Source organism: Littorina saxatilis, linkage group LG5 (assembly GCF_037325665.1).
Source record: "Littorina saxatilis isolate snail1 linkage group LG5, US_GU_Lsax_2.0, whole genome shotgun sequence".
Lineage (NCBI taxonomy): Eukaryota > Metazoa > Mollusca > Gastropoda > Littorinimorpha > Littorinidae > Littorina > Littorina saxatilis.
This window is the reverse complement of record NC_090249.1, coordinates 10,927,714-10,951,955: the sequence shown is the minus strand read 5'-3', so window position 1 is coordinate 10,951,955 and position 24,242 is coordinate 10,927,714. Positions and strand designations below refer to the sequence as shown.

At 43.0% G+C, this 24,242-nt stretch overlaps 1 protein-coding gene and 1 long non-coding RNA gene across 4 annotated transcripts in view; one reads left to right on the top strand and one right to left on the bottom strand.

The window, feature by feature from the left end:
* LOC138966283 (cell adhesion molecule DSCAM-like) overlaps positions 1-3,850 on the top strand; it is a 91,806-nt gene extending 87,956 nt beyond the window's left edge. For all 3 annotated transcript variants that reach the window (XM_070338441.1, XM_070338440.1, XM_070338439.1), the window contains one exon: positions 2,584-3,850. In XM_070338441.1, the coding sequence (XP_070194542.1) occupies positions 2,584-2,906 (323 nt within the window). In that variant the 3' untranslated portion in view covers positions 2,907-3,850. The remainder of the gene's footprint in view (positions 1-2,583) is intronic.
* LOC138966286 (uncharacterized) overlaps positions 1-24,242 on the bottom strand; it is a 470,291-nt gene that overhangs the window by 52,822 nt on the left and 393,227 nt on the right. The window lies entirely within an intron of this gene.

The window sequence follows — 24,242 nt, the reverse complement described above, 5'->3', positions numbered from 1 at the left end:
ACGGAGAGAATGATGTGATGACGGTCTGCTCTCTGGAGGGGCCGCTTCGGCTCATTATCTCGGAGCTGTCGGGCTTAAGACCATCCCTCCAATTGGACACATACAAAACATCAAAATTATAAATGCTTCCTGGGATGAATTACATTTCTTAAAAATCACTAGTGTCATTCCTTCATTGTAAAAAACTAACTCGACCTTTGCACAGGAAGCAGTCTGGATCTTGATTTGTTTTCACCACCCTCCTCTCCGTTTACACACATTTTCAAAGTCAAAGAGAACCAGATCTTAAAGGAGAATTCTTGAAATGGAGTCCAATTTACAGACCTAATGAAATCTTAGAAAAACAGGGATCTAAGAGGTTAGGACAAAAGGTGGGGGGGGAGGGGGTTGCGTTCCTGGTCCCAATTTCCGTGTCATATTTTGGGAAACATCTCCGTGAGACAAATGCTTTTTGTAGTGACAGGGACCTATTTGCTTGTTTGATGGAATGGATTTGTTATTCTATTAATCAGTGGATTGATCATTACAATTTTCAGAGGCTTGCTCACAAAGTCATCATTAAGGAGTACGACATTTTTTTTTCTATACATAAGATTCAAATGCAGTTCTGACAAAACAGAAGAATAGAGAACTGCTGTCGAATAGTAGAACATGAGCAAGCAAACACGGCTTGGAAGCACAATGACGCGTAACAATGTACACACACACACACACACACACACACACACACACACACACACACACACACACAAACACACACACACACACACACACACACTCACACACACACGCTTGTTTAATGGATACATTGGGTAAGAGATACTGTAGCTGAGAAGGAAGGTTCACCTGTATTCTCACACGTCCATTGCTTTGCTGATCGATCTGTTGGCGGTTATGTGCGGCAAGTGAACGAAAGCTGGAGAAGAAAGTCCCTAATTGGTTGTGCCTGTATTTGTCGCACTTGTGTTCGATGATGCGAAAACTTGGCAGTTGGATACGAACCATCGACTTTGTGGATTAAGGAGATATATTTTTGCACAATCGTGTGTGGTGCTGCCTTCGATTTCCAGCTTGAGAAGAGTGGAGAGAGAGAGAGATGCAGACGCAGACGCAGATAATTTATTCAATAGGCCATAGCCCCTTATGAATGGGTGTGAACAAACGGTTCACGTTGCAAATAATATAACTCATCAGGTGCAGAAAAGGTACAACATAATAACATAATAATCGCACAACACTACAGAATAAAACATATATTACACGGTCTTTAACTACGAGGTTACAACATCTCTTAATTTCAAGGCTTTATACAAATACAGGGATACATTTCTGATAACAGTTTCTTGAGGTGAGGCCAGGAGCAGGCTAAGTCTAAAAGTGCTTGGGGTTTTATAATATTTAAATGGGATAAATTTTTCTCTTAATCTGTTTAAGTATGGACAACAAAAAACAAAATGGACTTCATCTTCTTGCTTTTCTTTACAAAGAGGACACATCAACTGATCGGCATTATGTTTTTTATATCGGTTAGAATGCACAGCAATTTCTGAAATACCTAATCGAAACCTAGTCATAATAAACTTTAGATGTCTATCCATATTCAACAAAAGATAGGGTTTAATGTCATGTACAGTACAGAATGTCCGATAAACAGCAAATCTATCACTATTTTGTATATGATAATCCCACTCTTGCCATCTGCAATCGACCAACCTTTCCCTAAAAACACACAAAAAATCTTTTTCATTAACAACGCCCTGATTCAACCACACAAAACCAAAACCATACTCATACAATTTACAACGAACACTTGAGGCCCAGTTCTTTTTACCACTCTCATCCATTTTATACAACATTTCATATGATTTACGAGGAAGTCTGTGCGCCTAAGAGAGAGAGAGAGAGAGAGAGAGAGAGAGAGAGAGAGAGAGAGAGAGAGAGAGAGAGAGAGTGTTGCGTTCTCTCTTTCACTCACCTTCCCCCCCCCCCCCACCCAACCCCGACTGACCAGCCCCTGTACCCCTCCCTCATTCTGGAAGCCCGTTCCTCCCTTTCAAGCCCTGAATTGCGTTCTCTCTTTCACCCCATTTCACCCCGGCTGATCAGCCCCTGTAGCCCTCCCTCATTCTAAAAGCCCGTTCCTTCTTTACACTATGTCAAGCCCTGAGTTGCATTCTCTCTTTTACTCAATTTCCCCCAACTGGCTAGCCCCTGTAGCCCTCCCGCATTATGGAAGCCCGTTCCAGTCTTCCACAAAGTCAAGCTCTGAGTTGCTCAGTATGTAGCGTTGCTGGCCTCAGAACCAGTTTTCGCTATTCCCAACTGTGTGCATATTCTCCTCTGTGTCCGAACACCCTCGTATGCACGCATTCGCACGATACAGATCCCCAGTTCACAGCGAAAATCCCAGGGCTTGGAAACATGAATATACGCATGCAGGAAAACAAATAAATAAAAATGGGTTGCGTCGCTTTCCCAAAATGAAAAGGCACCCCTAATTTCCACATGAAATATTATCCTCACCTTACATATCCTTATCCTGAGTTGTGTTCTCTCTTTCACTCAATGTCTTCTCTGTCACAGGAATGCCGGGAAGACCTGACATCCGTGACGTGGAGGTGGCCAACAATTCTGCCGTCCGTGTGGAGTGGCGAAACACACCCTCGCCCTCCCCGGCCGCCGGATCCAACGAAATCACTGGCTACGTCATCAACTTCGCCCTCGTCGACAACAGCAACCAACCCACATCAGGAACCTACCAACTACCGATATTCGGATCTGCGCAATACGTTGTGATTCCGAATCTGCGTGCCGGCCAACGCTACATGTTTCAGGTGGCCGCCAGGAACCAGTACTCGTTCGGTCCTATGAGTGCCCCTGTGTTTGCTTCTCTTCCCAGAAACTGAAAGACTGCTTCTCTTCCCTGAAATACTTTCTTTTTGTACAGGTAATAGATTCAAGATTTGATTCCTGTTTTTGTACACTTCCGAGACACTGAAGAACAACTCTTTTTGGAAGGCCAGCGTTATATTTGTGTAGTGCTCGCTTTTGTCGTCACTCTTTCTTTGGTCACATGAGTTTTCGTGTGCTTGCCTTTCTTCTCATAAACTGAAAGAATGTCTCGTTGTAAAGGCAATGGATTCAAGTGGCGCCTCCTTTTTCGCCACACTTTCCAGAAACGTACGGCCTTCTTTGTATTTTAAGTGCCTTTTCAGAGACTGAAAAAAGTGTTCTTTGTACAGGCAGTTGCTTCAAGTTGTGCGCTTGTTTTCGCTATATTTTGTACAAAATCTCAAGAAAACAAGTTTGGATGGCCTGCACGGAAAGAAAAAGAACAAGAATGTATTCCGCCATATAGCATAACAGCCATTGGTATTTGTCCTCTATGTCTCAAGTGTTCACTAGATATCAGTACTACTTTGGACCGGTGGGTGCTTCTATTTTTGTTTGTATATACGCATAGAGGGAGTGATCAATAGTCACGTAGATTTTGTATAATGATTACTTGAGTTTTCCACAAAAAAAGCTGGCCAAGAATTCGTATGTTTTTGTTTTTTTGTTTTTTTGTGTGGTTTTTTTTTTGACAGGAAGTTGCGTATGAGTCCTCCTATTTTTGCTTTTCTTTTAAACACAGAAACTGAGAATGCTTTGTTCGGTTCTGCATACTGCGTGGTGATCCTTGAACATAAATGGATTCTGGATTAGTATTTCGATTGTTCTCAGAAACATGTGCGGTGTAGTGGTCACTCTCATTGTGAGCTGACAGCTACGTTAGAATGAGCAGACAGCTGTCAACTCTATGAGTTTTGAGTGCTGTTTGTATTGATCCATTAAACGTTCAAAAATTGTGCGTTTGATTTGATGTGTTTGGTTATACGATCATCGTTTTCTGCAGCAACATCCACTTTGAACATGGCGGATTTACGACATCCGTTTGCTGAAGAGAGCAAATGCTCTTTGATACAGGAAGTGACAGTTGATATCACATATTATCAACATCATTTGTTTGATTTCATGTTGCACACCACATGCACCCAGGAACAAGATTACTTTAAAGAACAAGGCACGAACTAGAACGCTTGAGTCATGACGCAAGGATTCTACTTTCAGTCTTGAACTTCAGTGCACAATTGTGTATAATGCGTGTGTCATCTGTATTCTTATTCATAAGCACAGGGTAGCTGAGCAATAGTGGACTTAGTATGGTACTCATCTTTTAAATAAAAGAAAATGGGGGGGGGGGCGAAATAGGAAAGTCGACAATACGTGTACCCCCTGTTTTCCACCTGCGACTGACACACCGATCAGCCGACCCCATGCAACTTGTGTTTACCGAAAAGCAGAGACAACGTTTTCAACACGGCAAACACAACTCATCAATCTGCTAACTGCTCTTCGCGCATCTCAGTTACGCAAGAGCGCTTTGCCTTCCTTGTTATCAGCGTTCTCATGACCGGCATACAATACCAAAACCGCATCTTTACACAATGTTCACAAATATTAGACTGTTGTGTTAATTATCTTTTTAACAATGGTTTTAACGATTTCGATCAATGCAAGTGTTTAATTCTGCTTTTAAACAGAAATGTAACCAAGTTATTTCAAGCAACGAGTTGGACAAATAATCTCCTTTCTGGCTGAATGACTTGAACAAGTGTTGAATTTCTACACGTGAGAAACTTCTGTCTGTACTGGCATGCTTATTATTGGGTCTAAATGACACAGAAACAGGCACATATTTCTGAGAACAACCCAGATAAATACGTTTTTGAATGTCTCTGAAACTTAAAAGTTGAACAAATCAAGTTATATTTTTTTTCAAATTGTCACTAGAAATCATTACGCCGTCGCTCCAATTAGAGCTTACTGTGTTTGCTAGTCTTCTCAACAAGTGAAGAAAAATACTTACGGCGATGGCGAGTGTCAGCCTTTATTTTCAAGTGACTGCTGGACATCTCTTCTTGTTTTATATTTGGCGGTGCTTTTGCTTAACTAATCTGCCGAGAAACTATTCAAGAGTAGCGCTTGAAGTGTAAGAATTGTAAAAGTAGTGCTTGAAGTGTAAGAATTGATGTCATATTGTAAAGCAAAGAGAATAATACTCTCCTAAACGCCGAAGAGAATGATGCTTTTGTTCTCATGTCAATCAGACCAGGCATTGCGGTCTTCTCCCTGTCACCACATCCTCGGGGAGAATTACGTTCCTCGTGCATCTCGAGCAAGTAAGGCTATAGAACACACACATCGCTCAAATTACACACACACTCCTTTCAATGAAGATTGAGTTTTAGGGAAGTAAATAACGCCGAGGGTCCAGGGGCCAGTTTCATAAGATAGCAGTGAACCTGACAGTCGTGGTTGATCGCCGGGCCAATGTGTACCGACCGAATGTGGGTGCCACCCAAACGGGGGAGAACAAACCGCGGGTTCTGATTCGTTGAAAACACCTCTCAGTTTCAACCAATCCAACACTGCGGGTGGCTCCCGTGTGGGTGGTAACTTTGTCGTACACCTCAGTTTCAACCAATCCAACACTGCGGGTGGCTCCCGTGTGGGTGGTAACTTTCTCGTGCACCTCAGCCCTTGGGGCCGTGTCGGACCCCTTGCGGTGCCCAGAGGCCGAACCACTTTGGCCTTGTTAATATGAATTTAATCCCCTCTGGAGCATGTACAGAAAAACACCAGGGCCGGACTAGGTAAGTACTTGGGGGGGGGGGGGTGGGGGGGTTACAGGTGGGGGTCGAGGGGGCGAAGCCCCTTGGTGGGGGTCCAGGGGGCCTTGCCCCCTAGGTGGGGGTTGCAAGGGGGCAAAGCCCCCTTGAAGCTGAACGTTTGTGATGTTTCTGGAGGGAAAGGAAGCCTCTCCTTGAACGAAAAAGGTAAATTTGACAGCAAGCTGTATAGGCAATGAAGAGATGAGGGGGTGAGAGGTGCGATTTCTCCTCGGATTTCATGATGATCCAGATGCAAAAAAAATGCGTTTGGGAGGTACATGCTTAAGCCAGGGGGGTGGGGTTGCGCAACCCCTATAACCCCCCCTCCCTAGTCCGGCCTTGAACACTATGTTGTCCCTCTCACCTAGGTTAAACTATAAAACGTGTAAGTTACAGCCAAATGTACAGCTCCCTTTGTTTTGCTTTTTGTTTTTGCTTTTTTTGCGGAAATTCGCGAAATCGTGGAGATTTGGATTGCCGGTAAAAATCATGGCCAGGGCAATGTCAGTTTGACTAGACTGCGTTATATTCTATTTGAACCTCCAGACATCTAACTTACACATTCTGCCAGTCTGTTTTGCTTCCGGGCATCACAGATTGCGATGATTGCTACATTTTTACTTCTTCCTGAAACACCTCTGTGACTATGGCTTTGTCAGAATTTGATATTGTTTGTGAACTCTGATTCTAAATGACTGTCTCTGTGTCACAAAACTGCTGCTTTGCACGAACATTGATTTTCTTTACGAACCTTTAGACGCACGCAGTGACAAATTCGTTAACCTTGTCAGGGAAGTTTGGCTTAGTGCCAGGTATACTCTCAACAGTGTTAATATTTGCGACATCGTTTCCAAAACACACACAAACATAAACTCACGCACGCACGCACACACACACACACACACACACACACACACACACACACACATCGCTCAAATTACACACACACGCGCACGCACACGCACGCACGCACGCACGCACATACACACACGCACGCACGCACATACACACACGCACGCACACACACACACACCACACACACACACACACACAACCCTCAAAAGGCAACAACCGTATGCTTCAACCGGGGAAGTCAAAGTAGACATTATTGCAAGAAGAAAACAATTAAAATAAAGAAAACTCCATCACACAATCGATCAATTAACCAATCAATCCGCTCAATGTGGACACGTTTGTAAACACAGATCTTATTGGCTGTGCTTTTGTCGCCTCGCACAGAACAAATATGAGTCATCTCTGTGAGCAGTTCTTAAGACAACCTTGGCCTCCAAATGTTCCTGCTTCTGAAGAGATGATGAAGAATGTAAAGTGTGTCTATATAATGTATGGCATCAACTGGCACTCTTTTTGTTTTAGTGCTTATTCGTAAACTTTGGGACATCAACCACCTATCTGTTGGTATCTGCACACTGTAGACTGAAGTGTTCCACTTTGGAACACACTTGTTGTAACGTGCTGTGAACAAAATAGGAACTACTCTAACTACTCTATCATTTAACTAGTTTAAGAAGCACCCATGGTGATCACTAAACAGCCTTTGCCTTGTGTGCTGCTTTTGCCAGTCATATTTTCTAGTAGTTCACAAAGTGTTCACAACTGGTTACAAAACGTGTGTTCAAAAGTACATTTAATTTTTGGGACAACAGCAGACGTTTTTGGCATATTTAAGTGATTGCTTATATAAACTTTGCGACAATGAACTCTGTTGTCCCTTTCTCTGCCCTTGTAGCTGTCATCCTGCCCCAGACTAATCCTTTTAGATTTTCTCCGACGCACCTGAAATCGAACAATGTCGTGATGTCCCAAAAGGTTACTGTTTTTCAATGCGATTGTGTAGGTGCACATCAAAGGCGGTTCTAAAACATTCTTTTACAGCACATTTTTGTTTTAACCCTGTGGCCAAAAAAAAGCTGACACCTCTTCTTCGTCCTTCCTGCATTTCCGCACATGGAGACATTTCCAAGGCATGTGTGACAGTCTTTTTACATTTTAGTCAAGTTATGACTAAATGTGTTAACATAGAGGGGGGAATCGAGACGAGGGTCGTGGTGTATATGTGTGTGTGTGTGTGTGTGTGTGTGTGTGTGTGTGTGTGTGTGTGTGTGTGTGTGTGTGTGTCTGTGTGTCTGTGTGTGTCTGTGTCTGTGTCTGTGCGTGTGTGTGTGTAGAGCGATTCAGAGTAAACTACTGGACCGATCTTTATGAAATTTTACATGAGAGTTCCTGGGTATGATATTCCCAGATGGTTTTTTCTCATTTTTTCGATAAATGTCTTTTATGACGTCATATCCGGCTTTTTGTAAACGTTGAGGCGGCACTGTCACACCTTAATTTTTCAATCAAATTGATTGAAATTTTGGCCAAGCAATCTTCGACAAAGGCCGGACTTCGGTATTGCATTTCAGCATGGAGGCTTAAAAATTAATTAATGACTTTGGTCATTAAAAATCTGAAAACAGCAATTATTTTTTTTTTAAACGATCCGAAATTACATTTATTTTATTCTTCATCATGTTCTGATTCCAAAAACATATAAATATGTTATATTTGGATTAAAAACAAGCTCTGAAAATTAAAAATATAAAAATTATGATTAAAATTAAATTTCAGAAATCGTTTTAAAAACAATTTCATCGTATTCCTTGTCGGTTCCTGATTCCAAAAACATATAGATATGATATGTTTGGATTAAAGACACGCTCAGAAAGTTAAAACCAAGAGAGGTACAGTAAAGCGTGCTATGCAGCGCAGCGCAACCGCTACAGCGCTGAACAGGCTCGTCACTTTCACTGCCTTTTGCACTAGCGGCGGACTACGGTCACTGTGAAGAAATGCAGTGCGTTCAGTTTCATTCTGTGAGTTCCGCAGCTGGACTAAATGTAGTAATTTCGCCTTACGCGACTTGTTCTCTCTCTCAGACATTGGACAGTGTACTACAATCAGGAAGTAATCATGGAGCAAGGAGAAAAGAAACATAAAGGGAGAAAGAAAAAACGTCATGGATATATGCAAACCAAACCGTTTTCTTATACGTTCCACCCACATGTCCGCGCTCACAGATTCTTGCATTTCTTTTTTTCTCTCATAAAAGGTACTTTACTTTACTTTACTTTACTTTACTTTACTTCACTTTAAGTTCGGAGCAATATAAACTTAAAAGCAAGAAGAAAAAAAATAGATAGAAATACACTTCAAAGAAGAACTATATTTTTTTTCTGAAATATACAAAAACTCTTCTTCCGTTTCACCAATATTTACGCGCACAACATTTTGTCTCCCAAGAGACTTTTGGTATTGTACTTTTTCTCTCACTGCAATATGGAGAACGATAAAAGAGAGCAGACTTGTACATGCACTGTCTTTCCCGTACAGACTATTCGGTTCATGATCTCTGGTATAACCAGGCTTTTGCAATGAATAAGAGCATCCCTCCACTTTGTCACATACTAGAAATCAACAGCCTGTTCTGTGCGCATATAGTGGTGATGTTTGGATCAAAAAAGCTCGAACTTTCTTCTTCTTCTTCTTCTTCTTTTTCTTCTTCTTCTTCTTCTTCTTCTGCGTTCGTGGGGTGAAATGTTACCTGTATGACCGTTTTTACCCCGCCATTTAGGCAGCCATACGCCTCTTTCGGAGGGAGCATGCTGGGTATTTTCGTGTTTCTGTAACCCACCGAACTCTGACATGGATTACAGGATCTTTTTCCGTGCGCACTTGGTCTTGTGCTTGCATGTACACACGAAGGGGGATGAGCCACTCGCAGGTCTGCACATAAGATGACCTGGGAGATCGGAAAAATCTCCACACTGAACCCACCAGGCGGCCGCGGCCGGGATTCGAACCCTCGACCTTCCGATTAAGAGGCCGACGTCTTACCACCCCGCCAAAGCGCCCGTCGAACATTTACACCAATGTCCCTTAATAAATACATTATTTTTTAAAATCCAACTCTGCACAGGACGTGTACAAGTTGTTGAGGTTCGCTTTGTGTCCTTAGAAATAGAGGGATGTTGCTGTCCCATGTGAATGCCTGGCTACGTCTCAGACGTTCTGCCGAGTTGCTTTACTTGCGAAAAACTGTACCTTTAAAAGAAGATAAACGAACAGACAGGCTGGCTACTCAGGCCCTCCCACGAGAGTACCGTACACTCCCTAGCAAAGTTGTGCAGAGGGGTCACTACCTAGCAAACGCCCACTCCTTTTTTGCTTTAAAAAAAAATGGGTTTTAAGACAGTCGGCCTCCTTTATCTACGATTTGTGCACACTGTTCGATGGTTCGCCGGTTTTTTCTTCTTCTTTTTTTTCTATCACAGAACGTTGATCTTTATTTGTGTAAACAAACGGTGTGTTTATTTGTCATTAACATTGCATAAATCACATGTTGTTTCACTTTTTTTTTCTCTCGTGAAAATGTGATGACACTTCATCTTGCAAAGGGGTGTATATACCTAGCAAACGCCCACCCCCTACTTGTACCCGAAATCTGTGCAGAGGATTCGTTTGCTAGAGATTTTACGGTAATGGCTTTAATGGACAGTCTCTCAAATAGAAAGAAGCAGAACAAGTACAACTCCCAGAAGGGAAAGATAAATCGAAATCAAATACCTAAACTTTCCCCCACCACAATGGATCCCATTGAATAGGCCAGACCAGATGTGTCTGTCAGGGTGAAATAGGGCTGTATTTCAACTCTTACAGCATGCCAGCACAGTTTCAGAACATAAGAGTGCAAAGTATGGAGTAAATCGTTACCCAGAGTTTTCCAAGAATGTGTCTGCATGTTGCGGTTAAAAGGGTCACTGACAAGTGCTCATTCAAATAACCAACAACATGAATATAATTAAATTGAAAATAAAATAAGTGCTAAAACACAAATTCGCCAACAAGAAGCTGGTGAGTACCAGTACCACAGGAATCAGTTAGAGTGTGGTGACTGTAAATGTAACGTTCTGCTTTGTCGATAATTAAACGTTCCAATAACCTACAATTCTTTTTTTTCTTTTTTTTAAATATTGTGATTCTATGAGCATTGGTGTTTTTGTATGCATTTGGATTCGAGGGTAGACCAATGCCATCCGCTTAGAGTATATGCACTGGACGTTGACTGTGGGAAATACAGAAACTCCACGCCGCACGTGATCCTCGAACCCACACAGACAGCGACGAACTGGTTACAACTGGTACCCACACAGCCACCGACCGTATTTGTGACCCTCCACCACGGAATGAGTCGCATGTCACCTTTGCATGATTTTCATATTTTTACATTTTCCTAAAGAGTGTTTTGTATCCTCTATCCAGTGGTGAAAACAGTTTTAGAAACGAGCGAAAACTGTTTGAGTTATAAGCCTGTGACTAAGGTGACCCCCACACTGTTGCAAGACACTCCCCGAACTTATATTAAGCCTAGCGCAGAACCGCGCGAGGTGACATGCGACTCATTTCGTGGTGGAGGGTCACATTTGGTATTTGGTTTATCTGATTGTCCTCAGTGAAATAGACGAATTCCAGAAACAAAGCTGTCGGCTTTGTATGGGTTGTGACAGAATGATTACCCTTGCTTTACTCGGACAAACATCACGTGGTTCATGTTCACGTGTTTGAGACACACCCTCTTGCTAGTGACTGGCCTGTAATGTCACGTGGGAAAGTTTCACAAATGGGAAGAAATTGACGTTACGTATCATGAGCAGGGTATCGACTATCAGAATCGCACTTTCCCCAAGAGCAACGCATAATGTTTGGGCCGATTTATCTCCTCTCTCCTTGCTTGTTTACTCCGAGAACGTGTTGGCCGGAAGCGGAAGTCTAAATATTTGTCAGAACTTTGAGCGGCAAAACTCTGCCGAACGGTCCTGTAGCAGTGACAGAGTTATTTAAAAAAATCGTCAATTCCCTCAATGCCCATGCGCATAATAAACAGACTTTGGTTGGAAAAATGAAACACCCCTACGCATATTGCTCAGATAAGGCACAAAACTAAAGTTATGTTGAACTGTTGCAGTTGACTTACTTGCGCAATGTAAAACTGTGTAGCATGATATCTAAGTGGTACAACTTTCATGAAATAACTCAGGTTGTGTAGCATGAGATCAGAATGTGGTGAATTAAAAATAAAAGTTTGTTAACATGAAAAGACAAAGGAAGAACACGTTCAGAAAAATGGCTAGATTCTAAAAACTGAAGAAAAAAAAACAAAGATAGACATAAACGTTTATTACGGAGGCGTGTCATAGAGACAGTCAATGTTTAGCAAACAGGCAAGGTAAAACTACCAACAATTTTGAAGATGTTCGACCCAAGTTAAAATTGCATACAACAGAATAAGTAAATGTAAGAGTGAAATTCATAAATATCCCGTGTACAGTGTGGGCAGCAAATGTCTGAACAATCCTTGACAATGGATACATTATGACATCAATACATCTGTTTTAAAGGTAGTGCAGGCGTTTGTTCTTCACAATATGCACGTGCCATGCACGTCGCTTTTTTCAAGGTCATCGTGACCTTCCCTTTAAAGACAGCAGACGTATCGAGGCCTTCCTGGCAACAATCAGATTATTTAATTTGGTTTCAAAAGAGGAAGAACGACGCATATATCTTGTGATGTTTTCTTGTTAAGTTATGGGTACTGTGATGGTAAATTCAAGCAAATTCTCTCTCTCTCTCTCTCTCTCTCTCTCTCTCTCTCTCTCTCTCTCTCTCTCTCTCTCTCTCTCTCTCTCTCTCTCTCTCTCGCTCGCTCGCTCGCTCGCGCTCGCGCACGCGCTCGCTCTCTCTCTCTCTCTCTCTCTCTCTCTCTCTCTCTCTCTCTCTCTCTCTCTCTCTCTCTCTCTCTCTCTCTCTCTCTCTCTCTCTCTCTCTCTCTCTCTCTCAAAGCTTCAGTGGCGACTATCAAGTTAGGCATGACAAAATCCTCCTTTTGAAGAAATGCTTTTTTGTTGTTGAACCTCAAAGTTTCTTTTATGGGAAAAATAGACAACTGTGAATTGATTTTGAAGCTGTAAACTATATTCCCCGTATGTTTGGATCGTATTTTGGTTTGGTTCTAAGCTTCTAAACACTACGCAGATCTATTTATTTATATCTGATTTAGGAGTTGGATAACTATTTTTTTCTGATTTGTAGCCATTTTTAAGGTTTAACATTTTCAAAGTTTAATTTCAATGGTGGCCCCTCTTGTGACATTTATAAAACAGTTACAAATTACAACACACACAAAATATCTTCCTAAACAAATATGATTGGGTTTGTTTGATGTTTCAAGGCGCTGTCTCGACATTGATAATGACAATGCATAAGATTCACGAGCAAGGATATAACCTACACATTTGTATGGATGTTTCCGTGAAAATGCCCAGTGCAGGAAGGACAGGAAGAAGACTACAGTAGTAGGCCTAGTATCTTCGGGGTAGGTGGGGTTGTGTGTGTGTGTGTGTGTGTGTGTGTGTGTGTGTGTGTGTACGTGTGTGTGTGTGTGTGTGTGTGTGTGTGTGTGTACGTGTGTGTGTGTGTGTGTGTGTGTGTACGTGTGTGTGTAAGTGTGTGTGTGTGTGTGTGTGTGTGTGTGTACGTGTGTGTGTGTGTGTGTGTGTGTGTGTGTGTGTACGTGTGTGTGGATGTACGTGTGTACGTGTGTGTGTACGTGTGTGTGTGTGTGTGTGTGTATGTATGTGTGTGTGTGTGTGTGTACGTGTGTGTGTGTGTGTGTGTGTGTGTGTGTGTGTGTGTGTGTGTTTGTGTGTGTACGTGTGTGTGTGTGTGTGTACGTGTGTGTGTGTGTGTGTGTACGTGTGTGTATGCGTGTGTGTGTGTGTGTGTGTGTGTACGTGTGTGTGTGTGTTTGTGTGTGTGTGTGTGTACGTGCGTGTGTATGTGTGTGTGTGTGTGTGTATATGTGTGTGTGTGTACGTGTGTGTGTGTGTGTGTGTGTGTGTGTGTGTGTGTGTGTGTGTGTGTGTGTGTGTGTGTGTTTGTGTGTGTGTGTGTGTGTGATATTGATCTGATCGTTTGCGGGGAGTTACAGGCGAATGTGACGAATGTGAAGAATGTCGGGAATACTGTACCTTAAGCTAGACTCTCATGGCACGATTTGCTCGAGTAGGGTAATTAATACAAACGAAGTGAGTGAAAGCGCTTCAGGGCGCTGCATTATTTTCTTTGGTGTTGTAAACAAAACGCAGTCGAGAAGGGCCGCCTCTATGACATGGCGGCCTATTCACAAGCAACACGTACATAAACAGGGGAAGTAACTCAGGCGAAGTAACCCAATCGTACCATCACAAAGAGTGCTTTTTCTGTGCCTACTTTACAAGATTGAATTAAGCGTTTTAAACACGTCCTTTTGCAAAGTGAAGCCAATCCTCCTGCGCAGTAGCATTATTTGTAGTGCATAATTTTACGGTAAGCTTTGAACGCGATCTGAGGGGCTTTTTCCTTGCGTAGTATCCCTCTTAGGACAATCAATAGAAGCAGAGACAGTTTTTATGGGAATGTCTAGCCAAGAACAGTTAAAAAGAGAGATTCCGTACGAGACTCAGACCTCGGATTCTATGAATTCGATCATGGTGAATTGAGCTTTTTGTACAAATGTGATCCATGCATTTTGACCGTATTATCTCACACACAAAGCCGACCAGTCTTGTATACGTGGCGTACAAAAGTAGACCAATATCAGACAAGAGAATGTTACACGTGTAGGCAATATATAGTAGTAACAAAGCAAACTGGGTTTCTACCTTGAAGTTTATACAGATTTCCTTTTCAAGTTTAGTTATTTGCTCCGTAATGGAAAAGAGAAAACAATGTTATTATAGAATTGTTCTTTTCTCTTGATGTAATCCGAATAAATCAGAGGTGTATCTTCACCACACTTTCTTGTGTTCCGTGTGTGCGTGTGTGTGCCGTGTGTGTGTGTGTGTGTGTGTGTGTGTGTGTGTGTGTGTGTGTGTGTGTGTGTGTGTGTGTGTGTGTGTGTGTGTGTGTGCATTCGTACGTGCGTGCGTGTGCGATTCTGTGTGTGTGTGGTTGTGTGTGTGTGTGTGTGTGTGGAGATGTCATTGTATGCCCCTGGGTCAAAAGTTCAATTATGTGCCTTATTTTTTAAATTAACGTCCGATATTCGATCTATCACTGCCGTAAGCACTGAATGAGCACTGAGTTCTTCTTACTGCCCGGAATGAAGGAATAGATAGTGTGGACAATTAATTCAAAGAACCAGAATTAGCTGACAGTAACGCCTTTATCGGATCACGTGACAGCTCTCACGGGATAGAGCGGAAGAGACCGAGCAAATCTGTTACGTTTTTGCCGCAAAAGAATGTGGTATGTTTTGTGTGCGTGTATGTGTGTGTGTGTAAGTGTGTGTGTGTGTGTGAATATGTGCGTGTATGTGTGTGTGTGTACGTGAGTGTGTGTGTGTGTGTGTGCGTCCGCGCGCGCGTGTGTGTGTGTGTTTGTGTGTGTGTGTGCGTGTATGTGTGTGTGTGTAAGTGTAAGTGTGTGTGTGTGTGTGTGTGTGTGTGTGCTCCTCTTTCTGTGTGCCTTCTCCCTTGTCATCAAAGTAAAAGGATGACAAAATAAGAACAGACAAATACAGGGTTACAGCAATCATTTAACAGAACTACCCCAAACTGCACAGAATGCAGTCACGCTATGCATGTTTAGTATGCGTCCAAGCAAAAAGATGTCCTCATTCCACGTGAATGCCAGGACACATCTGAAACGTTGAGCACAATTGTTTGCACTTGCAGAATGGTGCCTCAATTGAATAGGATTTGAATTTCAATTTCCGTCTGTCTTCTTTTTCTCTCATCCGTTTCCTTACCACATGAATGGTAATGGAACGACCGAAAGGTATAACCAAAGCCTGCGTTGTCATTAAAATGCTGACGGGCGAAGTGGCGCAGTGGGAAGACGTCGGCCTCCTAATCGGAAGGTCGTGAGTTCGAATCCCGGCCGCGGCTGCCTGGTGGGTTAAGGGTGGAGATTTTTCCGATCTCCCATGCCAACTTATGTGCTGACCTGCTAGTGCCTTATCCCCCTTCGTGTGTACACGCAAGCACAAGACCAAGTGCGCACGGAAAAGATCCTGTAATCCATGTCAGAGTTCGGTGGGTTATAGAAAAACGAAAATACCAAGCATGCATCCTCCGAAAGCGGCGTATGGCTGCCTAAATGGCGGGGTAAAAACGGTCATACACGTAAACCCCCACTCGTGCAAAAAACACGAGTGTACGTGGGAGTTTCAGCCCATGAACGCAGAAGAAGAAGAAGAAGAAGAAGAAGAAGATTAAAATGCTACTGTTGCCTCATTCCTTTACCTTATATTATACGACCCTGAGTATGAAATGGAGGGTAGGGGAGACCGGGGCTAGTCCGCCTACTTTTATGCTTTTGGTAGCATAACTGGCGAGTTTGATGAACTAGAAGACTGATTTTTTATTTTACATCAAGACAAATGTGTAGCTGATATCAATGTGCAGACAGTTTTTATATGCGCATGAACATTTGTTGTACATACTGCTTTAAGTAGACCTACCCTAACGTAGGCGAACTTGCCCCAAGTCGGGGTAAGTCCGCCTACAGGGTGGGGCAAGTCCGCCGCTCTCATCCCATAGTAGGTACAAGACTAGTAGTGGGCAAGCTTTATACACACACGCACGCACGCACACACAGTCAGTCAAACAAGCACCCGATCAGTGGGAAAGCTTTTTTAATTCCCTTCAATATTTAGGTTCAAAAATGCCAATGACAAAATACAAAAGAATGTCGAAAGAATGTAACACAAATCGACGTCAGTCTTTTTTAGACATGAATCTGCAATCTTTACCATCGAGAATAGATGGAGTCACCATCAGAGTCACAGTTATGGCAGATGTAAACTGGACTGTTCCCCACACCTGCACATTCTTCATGGCGGACTTGCCCCATGACAAATAGGCGGACTTGCCCCCGCACGGGCAGGCAACTCTAGTGCCAGATAGCGAGCACAACATGGGAAGGAAGAAGCAAAACTTTCGTCAGAACTCGACCTTAATTAACGCACTTTCACTCGACACCAAGACTAAGTATTTGTTCTCAGAGGTAATGCATCAAAACCTAAGTCAACTGCTATGCATTCATGTTACAAAAATGAAGAAAAACACTTTTTTTGTGATCTGAACTCACGATATATGGGCGCGCAACCTCTGAACTTCTGCAGGATATGGCGGGAAGTAGGGACACCACTCTCACATAGTGTGAAGGATTAAAAGGTGGCAAACGTAAGAATAAACAGACAAAGACGGATGTGCCCCGGGGGCGGACTAGCCCCGGTCTCCCCCTACTGAAAAGAAAAACCCTAAAGGCTTTTTATTTTCTTTAGTTAAGACTCTCATCCCCATCTTTTGAACCTTCAGCGCCTAAAGTCTGATTTCTTCGCAAAATGTAGCAGACAATGTGTCAAGACAATCATCGATGCAGCATTTGCGAAGCTGAGGCTGGGGTCTATCATAATGTGGGACGGTGTCACGAACTGAAAACTCTGCTGAACAATCCCTCTCAATGCGGTCAATGCGCATGCGCCAATCTTGGACTTAAAAAATACGACCCTTTGACCGAACGAACCATGGGTTAGGGTTAGGAGTAGGGTTAAGGTAAGGGTTAGGGTTAGGGTTAGGTTGTTCACGACCTGATCTTGTTTTTATTCTTGAGTGACTGATGCGAACCGTTTCACAAACATGTTAGCGCATGCGCATTGACCGCATTGAGAGGGGTTGTTCAGGCAGAGTGTTCAGTTCGTGACAACGGACCTCGGATTTCAGGTAGTCCGTACACAGTGGATCTCTCCTTTTCAGACCTTGGGGGGGGGGGGGGGAGGGAGGAGGGGGGGATACATACAGTCATAAAAACATACAATCATTGAACTAGAACAAAAATACTCTACCACGCAGCATTAATTGCGCCCGCAAGTTTTTCTCGTATATTTCAAGAGATGTAATGGATAAGAAAACCTCATGCCCCTAGAGATGGGGTTGAAATGAGGTCCCCGCCTACCAGGAATTCTTTAAACGAGCGTTTGTGAGCTCAGATATTCAAATGTGAAAGGATGTTTTAGGGTGTTATTCCGAGACTTTATTTTTTGCGCGACGCCTTCTGCCGCCGCGATGGCTTTGTTTTCATTCTGTCCTACCGCCTTTTCGATCATGCATGAGAGGAGGTCGGAGTTCAATTGTTTTTGCTGGAAGAACAGATTTGAAATCACCCAAAAAGCAACAGCGTCCGGTTTGGGGGCTGAATAGATGACACAACACACGGGTGGTCTTACGAGACGGTTTATAGTTTCCAAATGACAGAGTGTTTTTTACGCTGTGTTTTGAGTTTTAGCCCCGTACCTCTTGGAATGTGTTTGCGTTGCCTGGGTTACCGATTTTAATACCTGAATCCAACTGTTTTTTGTCCTTTCTTTACTTCCCGTTTGTCCTTTTTGTCTTCTTTTCTTATTTGTTTCTTTTTCATTTTTCTTTCCCTTTCTTTTTTACATGTAGTCAAGTTTTGACTAAATGTTTTAACATAGAGGGGGGAAACGAGACGAGGGTCGTGGTGTATGTGTGTGTGTGTGTGTGTGTGTGTGTGTGTGTGTGTGTGTGTGTGTGTGTGTTTGTCTGTGTGTCTGTGTGACTGTGTGTCTGTGTGTCTGTGTGTCTGTGTGTGTATCTGCCTGTGTGTCTGTCTGTCTGTCTGTCTGTCTGTCTGTCTGTCTGTGTGTGTGTGTGTAGAGCGATTCAGACCAAACTAGTGGGCCGATCCTTATGAAATTTGACATGAGAGTTCCTGGGTACGATATTTTTTCGATAAATACCTTTGATGACGTCATATCCGGCTTTTTGTAAATGTTGAGGCGGCACTGTCACACCCTCATTTTTCAATTAAATTGATTGAAATTTTGGCAAAGCAATCTTCGACGAAGGCCGGGATTTGGTATTGCATTTCAGCTGGGTGGCTTAAAAACTAATGAGTGAGTTTGGTCATTAAAAATCGGAAACTTGTAATTAAAATTATTTTTTTATTAAACGATCCAAAAACATCTTATTCTTCGTCATTTTCTGATTCCAAAAACATATACATATGTTATATTTGGATTACAAACAAGCTCTGAACATTAAAAATATAAAAATTATGATTAAAATTAAATTTTCGAAATCGTTTTAAAAACTATTTCATCTTATTCCTTGTCGGTTCCTGATTCCAAAAACATATAGATATGATATATTTGGATTAAAAACACGCTCAGAAAGTTAAAACGAAGAGAGGTACAGTAAAGCGTGCTATGAAGCACAGCGCAATCGCTACCGCGCCAAACAGGCTCGTCACTTTCACTGCCTTTTGCACTAGCGGCGGACTACGTTCAGTTTCTTACGCGACTTGTTCCTTCTTTTGTTAAACTTTTCTTTCTTTCGTTTTGTTTTTCTTTCTCACTACTTGTCTTCGTTCATTATTGTCGTTTCTTATTGTCGTTCCTTCTTGTCTGGCTGTCTATCTGTCTGCCTGTCTTATTTTGTCCTTTCTTTGGTTTAAGGAGAATAAAGGAGAAAAGGAAAAGTATGTGGATCTTTAAAGGTTGGCAAAAGGAACATATCCATTCACCATCCCCTCCAACAATTCTTTTCTTTACACGCCCCTCCCTTCTTATGTAAAACGCCATTCTGATTGAGTCTGGAAAGGATAATCGTGTCGAAAATGGAAAAAGGGTCGCATCAGGAAACGCAATTGCTCATGGGAACGGCAGCCTTCCGGCCAATCGCTGACGCGCATCTTTCAAACCGGAAGTGACATGTTGAGCGGAAATGCATGAGCTCTAATGAGGCGTCCAGCGCTTCAAACCGGAAGGCTGGTAATGCAGACAGGTTGCTTCTTGATCAACGTCTTGTGATGTTCTTGCGTCATTCTCAAACTTTTTTAATTAGGTTTTTTTTCTCTCATCACACACTCTTTTTAATAAGATTGGTCTTGTCTAGTCTGACTGCCGTTCCCTTTACGCCTTCGAAGTTGGATTTCTGTTCGCCTTTGGCTCAGTACTTAGCCTTTATCATGCGTCTTAATTTCCGTCTCTTACCCTATTTTTCGATCAGCATGGACATAGAGGTTGCTTGTACCTGCGCATTATATGTTTGGATAGGTCCTCTAAATTGGATTTCCTTTGGCTTGGTGGTAACCCTTTGACACATGTCTAGATTCACGTCTGTTATCCTGTTTCGTGGTCTTTGTGAACCTGCTGTTTGAGTATGCCTGCGCAGTTTGCAGACGTTCTCTTCTGCAATGATGCTATGTTAGAGATCATAGTCTGACACCAAGCGACTAAGACACATGTGTGCAGGGCTCCCCACGGACGCCCCTCCTAGTGCGTCCCCGGGACCCCCACTTTAAAATTGTAGAGGGTCCGTGGACCCCCACTGCAGTATTTTAGAGGGTCCCAAGGGTCCAAAAGCCGAACAGTCCCAGTGTACTTATAACACATTGTGGTCACGTATAGCGTACTGCGAAGTGTCGATTGCAGTCTGAAAATGATATTTAAGGTACGCACGATAAAGGACATTTAAAATCTAGTGCGTCCAGGGACCCCCTCCACATATTTCTAGTACGTGTTTTCGGCTTCTATTGCGTATAGGACGCATGGACGCGCGCTATGGGGAGCTCAGCTGTGCATTGACAACCTAACTTATTCTTCGCCTTGAAGGGAAATCTGGGACATCTATTGTAATTGCAATAATAATAATAATAATAATAATGGACATTTATTAATCGCCCTTTCTCACAAGAGCTCACGGCGATTTACATATTAATTTTTGCCGTGTGAGATGGAATTTTTTACACAATACATCACGCATTCACATCGACCAGTAAATCTCAAGCCATTACGGCGAATATTTACTTTTTACGGCCTGTTATTCCAAGTCACACGGGTATTTGGTGGACATTTTTATCTATGCCTATACAATTTTGCCAGGAAAGACCCTTTTGTCAATCGTGGGATCTTTAACGTGCACACTCCAATGTAGTGTACACGAAGGGACCTCGGTTTTTCGTCTCATCCGAAAGACTAGCACTTGAACCCACCACCTAGGTTAGGAAAGGGGGGAGAAAATAGCGGCCTGACCCAGGGTCGAACACGCAACCTCTCGATTCCGAGCGCAAGTGCGTTACCACTCGGCCACCCAGTCCTCTTAAAATTGTTGCTGTACCCTTATTGACTGGCGTGTTTAAAGTAAACCAAGACATAGCTCATTCACAAAAACTGCAAGTCTTGAACTACAGTATTATACAATGTGGTTGCAAATTACGTTTAAAAGAAGAGGTTGCTTGATCGCAGGAACCCGAGCACACATGGCATAGGCACGCATGCACGCGCGAACGAAAGCACAATCACGAGCGCATGCGGGAAATAAACACACACACACACACACACACACACACACACACACACATGTTCTTCACACCTCCACTCCAACATACTCGAAAACCACTCTGCATCCGTAACTTCACTCTGCACAGGGCCGGACTAGGCTAAGAGGAGGGGGGGGTTGCCAGTGGGGGTCAGGGGGCGAAGCCCCCTGAAGCTGATGGGTAGGTCATATTCTGAGATAGCAAAATGGTCGCTCCTTGCATGAAACGGCATAAAATGAACAATAATAAAAAATGTTTTAAATAAGTGAGGTACATGTTTAGGCTAGGGGGGGGGGGGGGTTGCGCAACCCCCATAACCCCCCCGGTAGTCCGGCCCTGCTGCATGTAAAATTGCATTCTTTTTGTTCTCTGTTCTTTTCTTCTCCCGAAATAAATACGAAGGTGAATATTTCTGACAGTTATTTTTTTCTCACATGTCCTTTTAACAGAACTTTAATTTCCCCAGAGACTGTTTGAGCAGCAGAAGGTTATTGTCTAGTCTAAGAGGCTTTATGCAAAGCAATCAGCTTGCGTCAGTTGAAAAAATGCATGGTGACACAAAAACACAGATTCTGCGAAGGTTGTGAAAAAAAGAGAGAGAGAGAGAGAGAGAGAGAGAGAGAGAGAGAGAGAGAGAGAGAGAGAGAGAGAGAGAGAGAGAGAGAGAGAGAGAGAGAGAGAGAGAGAGAGAGAAACTGAAACTGAAACTGAAACTGAACTTTATTACCAAAGGATAGAGGTTTTAGGCAAAGCCTAATCTTACAACCTGTCCCTTATACAAACACTTAATACAGACGCACATAATATAGATAGTAAAATTGACAAGGTTATTGTTTCTTACAGACGTACATAATGTAAATAGTAATAAGAAAAGGGTTATGGTTTTGTATACACACTCAAAAATGGGAAAAACAATATAGTGTGGAAATTGCAGCATAGTTGCAATAATGCATTGCATATAAACATCCAAAACAACTAATAACAAAAGGGAGAAAACAAATGTGGGGAGGAATTGTCCCAATCATTCGCATGTATATCATTATCAATACATGCACATAAAGAACAAATCAAAATACAAACATAACTTGACTAAATGTAAAAAGCACTAAAATATCAGACATGAAAAGTGTTCTATTTACCCATTAAGCGGGAATGAAACTGGCGCCTAAACGTTTTCACAGAAGAGGCATTTCGGAGGGGTAGGGGTATGGAATTCCATAGAGACGCTCCTGAGAAGGCTAAACTTGACTTATACAAGTCTAGACGAGGGATGGGGGGAATCAGGTTCTGGGACCCATATCTTTTTGTGGCATGTCTGAAATGTGATTTTAAATATCCAGGAACATTATTGTTAATTACTTTGTACATAAAGACAGCCTTGTTTAGCGTCAACTGATCTTTCAAGGGAAGGAAATTAAGGAGCTTTAATTTATCATCTGTTGGCTTATTTGACTCATGCAGAATTAGTTTGCAGCACGGCGATGAAGAGAACTGAGTCGTTTGAGATGAACATCACTGCAGTTATCCCAAAGTGTTGAAGCTTCTTCTTCTTTTTCTGCGTTCGTGGGCTGAAACTCCTACGTACACTCGTGTTTTTGCACGAGTGGAATTGTACGTGTATGACCGTTTTTACCCCGCCATTTAGGCCGCCATACGCCGCTTTCGGAGGAAGCATGCTGGGTATTTTCGTGTTTCTATAATCCACCGAAATCTGACATGGATTACAGGATCTTTTCCGTGCGCACTTGGTCTTGTGCTTGCGTGTACACACGAAGGGGGATAAGCCACTAGCAGGTCTGCACATAAGTTGACCTGGGAGATCGGAACAATCTCCACCCTTAACCCACCAGGCGACCGCAGCCGGGATTCGAACCCTCGACCTTCCGATTAAGAGGCCGACGTCTTACCACCCCGCCACAGCGCCCGTCTAGTGTTGAAGCAAAGGGCCTAAGAGAGACAGACAGAGAGACAGAGACAGAGAGACAGAGAGAGATAACAGAGAGAGATAAAAAGAGAGAGACAGAGAGACAGAAAGAGAGAGAGATACAAAACGAGAGAGATAGAGAGAGAGAGGGGAGAGAAATAAAGCGAGCGAGAGAGAGAGAAAAAAAGAGAGAGAGATACAGAAAAAGAGAGAGACAGAGAGAGAGAAAAGTGAGGGACAGAGAGACAGAGAGAGAGAGATAAAAAAGAGAGAGGGGGAGAGAGAGGGGGAGAGAGAGGGGGGAGAGAGAGGGGGAGATAAATAAAGCGATCGAGCGAGAGAGAGAGAGCGAGAGAGAGAGAGAGAGAGAGAGAGAGAGAGAGAGAGAGAGAGAGAGAGAGAGAGGGACAGACCGACAGACAGACGGACGGACGGACGGACAGACAGACATACAGACATACAGGCATACAGACAGACAGACAGACAGACAGACAGACAGACAGGCAGGCAGAGCGAGAGACAGAGCGCGAGACAGAGAAACAAAGACAGAAAAAGAGACAGACAGACAGAAGTCAGAAGTCAGAAAATGTATTCGCCCAAACGTAGAAGTTCATTGCGATGGGGAGATTGGGGGGGAATGGGAAACAATTTCGAAACCGAATAACGTTACACAATGTACACATCAATGGGATGGCTCACTATTTCCATCCCTTAGCCGACATGGTAATTTCCGCGTCAGTTTTTGTATTGTCCGTTTTGTGCGTGTACAACTACAAGACAGACAGACAGAAAGGTGCAGACAAAGAGAGACAGAAAGAGAGAGACAGAAAGAGAGACAGAAAGAGAGACAGACAGACAGAAAGAGACAGAGACAAAGAAGGTCAGAGACAACATGAGAGGCACCACCGAAGAAGCAACAATGAAGCAACTGGTACGCCGAGTGTTGATTGGCAATGGCCGTGGTGACGACTATGATTGCAAACTGATGTTGTTACCCATCCACGGTACGAGGAGACAAGAGCGTCAACTGGTACGCCGAGTGTTGATTGGCAATGACCGTGGTGACGACTATGATTGCAAACTGATGTCGTTACCCATCCACGGTACGAGGAGACAAGAGCGTCAACTGGTACGCCGAGTGTTGATTGGCAATGACCGTG